At 40.1% G+C, this 3,715-nt stretch overlaps 1 protein-coding gene across 1 annotated transcript; it reads left to right on the forward strand.

Moving 5' to 3' along the window:
• Positions 1 to 995: 995 nt before the first annotated feature.
• Positions 996 to 3,462, forward strand: tmem70 (transmembrane protein 70). Its single transcript, XM_041803770.1, has 3 exons — positions 996 to 1,231; positions 1,947 to 2,046; positions 2,259 to 3,462. The coding sequence occupies exons 1-3, from the start codon at positions 1,052 to 1,054 to the stop codon at positions 2,702 to 2,704; spliced, it is 726 nt and encodes a 241-aa protein (XP_041659704.1). The 5' UTR covers positions 996 to 1,051; the 3' UTR covers positions 2,705 to 3,462.
• Positions 3,463 to 3,715: the final 253 nt, after the last annotated feature.

The raw sequence follows: 3,715 nt of genomic DNA on the forward strand, positions 1-3,715 counted from the left end.
AGGAAATCAGAATTCTGACATTAGTGTCATGATTCTGGCTTTTTTTTCTGGATTCTAATGTAACCCCTAAAAGCCTGAATACACAAAATTACAGTAAGAAAATTCTCATTTTTTTTGGAACTGAAATGTTTTTTTCACTTTCTACCTGAAATAATAAATAAATAAATAAATTAAATTGTTTAAAAAAATCAAAATTTCCATAAAATTCAACGTATATATTTTTTGTCTCTCATTTGATACATAAGATGTTTTTGGTAACTGATAATCCACTTGAGGGCATTTTTATTTTAGTAATTTATTGATCATATAGAGGTATCATAAAAGTATGTATCAAATATAATACAACAGGCTTTAACGGGTTAAATCTCTTCATTCTGCTTTTAATCTCAGAATTGTGATTTTACCACAAAATGCCTAATGTCAGAATTCAGAATTTTGACTAATCAAACAATTCTGTCTTTGATCTACTCGTTTGGACTTTTTCCCCTCATATTTCTGACTTTAATCTCACAACGTCTTTAATGAATAAATCTGATCCATTATTCCTCAAAGTTACCACTTTTTTCTTAATTCTGATCCAAATCTCATAATTCTGGCTTTACATTTACAATACTGACCTTTTTTCCTTCAGAATATTCTCAGAACTCTGACTTATATCTCAGAATTCTGGCCCTTTTTTTAACTTCACAATTTTTACTTAAATATCAAAATTCTGACTTTGATCCTCTAAAATCTCACTATGGAAATTGTTGGCTCTAAAAAGAAAAAAAACTCAGTGGCCCTAATTGTCTTTCTTATACGACAGCACTATGGTATTTTATTTTTCTACCCCTTAATAAAATGAAGAAACTGGTTTTCTTGACACCACTGGACGGTTCAGGAAAATCAAAGAGCCTGACAAGCATTTGAAGGATGGACAGTAGGGGGCAGTAACACGCCGTTGATGCGTCTCGCCTTTCTAACCAAAAGAAGAAGAAGAAGAAGAAGAAGAAGACACGGAAGTAACGCAGAGAAACTCAGTGACCCAGTCGCATTCTGTAATAAATTAAAGATGTTTTCTGTAAATCTCCTCCGGACTTTACGACCGTGTGGACTTCATCAGTGTTTTACCGTTAACGTTACTGTGAGGCCCACGAGGCTTGGAGCTTCGCCGCAGAGCACGAGCTGTATGAGGGGGGTGAAGCAGCTGCACGCGGTGGGAAGGTCGGTCCTCCTCAACAACGGCAACAAGGTGACTGACTGAACTAATGCAGTTAGATTCACTCAGAGGCAGGACGGATTTTAATGTGACATTTAAGAGGAAACAACATTAATGATTGCAGAACCGGTTTACATTCGCCCAGTTAGCATTAACCGCCACAATCAGTGCTGAATCGATAGGTAATGTCTGCAGTGTTGTGGTACAGCTGGTGACCGTGTTAACTGGTTACTTTGATCCGTGTGTGAGTGGTTGTCCGTGTTGGTTGTTGCTACAAGTATCACATCTTTAAGAAATAATAATAATATCAAAATACACTCGTTGGAGATTTATTCAATGAGAAATGCAACACAGAGGCGTTGCTGATAATAGTGTCTGTTGTAATCACGACAGCCGCAGACGCACTCGGCTTCAAGTCACCAGTTGACACGGTAACACTATAAAACATAACACCATCTTGTGTATTTTTACGAGTATTCTTTATTTTTAATACATCTATGAACCGCTGTGTGAAGTAAACACAATTAATAGTGTTATATCACAGAAGGGGTGTGTAAGAATTAAACTCAGAAACTTTTGTGAGCACATTGAAACATACATTGAGGGTTTTTTTTTGGTATAAAACTAAAAAATTCATTAAAACCTAATGAAACACATTTAAAGCAGAGATCTAAGTCCTTGTTTTGAATACATGCTGCATTAACAGACATTATAGAGTTTCATTGTCTGGCTTTGTCTCCATTTGTAGGTGCCATCCTTCTGTTCGTCCATCAGATGTGTCTCCACTGAAACGCCCTCCACAGATGGACAGCTTATTTACACTGGTAACCTGGGCACTGCTGTCAGAGGTGATTTACCCTTCATCACCATCTCTAAATGGTTTAGTGAGCTGTAGTCTTAGTCTCAAAAATGTAGAATATTGTGAAGAAGTTCATTTTATTCCTGATATTGAATTTGAAAGAAAAAAAAAACTTGCGTGTAATCTAGATTAATCTTATACAAAGTGAAATATTTCATGATTTGTTTTATGTCTTCTTTGTTTTGTGTTTTTTTGTGTCAGGAGTGAAGTTTTTCTCCTACAGCACCAGCGGCGCCAGCCTCTTCCTGATGCCTCAGATCCTCCTGAAGACCGGGCTAGGTGTCCAAAGCTTTGCCCTGCAGGCAGCGTTCTGTGGCATCATCGGGTTCTTCACCTTTCTGACCCCCGTCCTCCTCCACTTGGTCACCCGGGGCTACGTGATCCGTCTGTACCACCACCCCGACACGGACACCTACACTGCCGTCACCTACAGCGTGTTCCTGACAGAGAAGAGGAGGGTGTTCCACCAGAGGCAGGTCAGGATCCCCTCCGTCAGCAGGATGTTCACCACCTTCTACGCAGGAGACGTTGGTCTGCTGGTCAACCCAGACTTATTCGCCATGCCCCAGGACTATAACCATCTAATGGGCTACGACAAACCGTTCAGCTTCAACCCAGATGACATGAGCAGACCTGAGGACAGCTGAGATGCTCTGCAGGATTAGTGAATGTCATATCTATAGGACAATGACTGACCTTATGACTGACGGAGGACTTGATCTTCAACCTGGGAACTATTTACACCTATGTATGGCTTTAACAGCTGAGGCTGGCACATCAGCAACATATTGGACTAACCGGCATGCTCCAGTTGGGCTTGTCTTAAATACCCAACTGGAGCATTCATATGATACAGATAGTGTGCCAGTATCAGCGAGGGGTCAGGAAGTGTTTAGAAATCAGTGTGAAAGGAGGAAATGTAGTCTGTTAAAGCTCTAAATGGACCTGCACACTGCAGTTATAAGAAAATTACTACATCCATTGGATCAAAAGGGATTTCACCCCCCCCCAGCCTGCATGTATGAGCTTTAAAGGATGACATCAACAAAGGCTGGGGATGATGGGACCTTTTTTACCAAATAGTTGGCAACTTATAGAAAAGTGGGTGGTACTGGCGCCAACGAAAGACAGTCAACATAGGGAAAGACTGTAGGCACATATGTGTTCTAATGATAGAAATGCTGATTTTTTTGAATAACTGGTCTGTGCTGGAGGCTGCGTGGTGGCGCAGAGGTTGTTGCTGGGCCTTTCTGTGTGGAGTTCGCATGCTCTGCCATGCGTACGTGGGTTCTCCCCAGCAGTGTTAATTTCGTCAACTAAAACTGACTAAAAATGTTTGTCGACAGCCTTTTTTCCATGACAAAAACTAGACTAAGACTAAAACAATAGATCTGTGATGACTAAAACTGACAAAAACTAAGTTTGGTTTTTGTCAAGATGGCTAAAATCAGACTAAAATGTAATTTAGTTTTTCGTTGGACATTCAAAATTTGTGATATTTCTCCACTGTGGGTAAATCTGTCAAGAAAAATAGCTGGGACAGGCTCCAGCCCCCCTGCGACCCCCAATGGGATAAGCAATATAGAAAATGGATGGATGGTCTGTGTTAGTTTGAAGAAGGATATGAGTTATGCATAATCAGAGGGGTTGTTAGTATG

Source organism: Cheilinus undulatus, linkage group 13 (genome assembly GCF_018320785.1).
Source record: "Cheilinus undulatus linkage group 13, ASM1832078v1, whole genome shotgun sequence".
Lineage (NCBI taxonomy): Eukaryota > Metazoa > Chordata > Actinopteri > Labriformes > Labridae > Cheilinus > Cheilinus undulatus.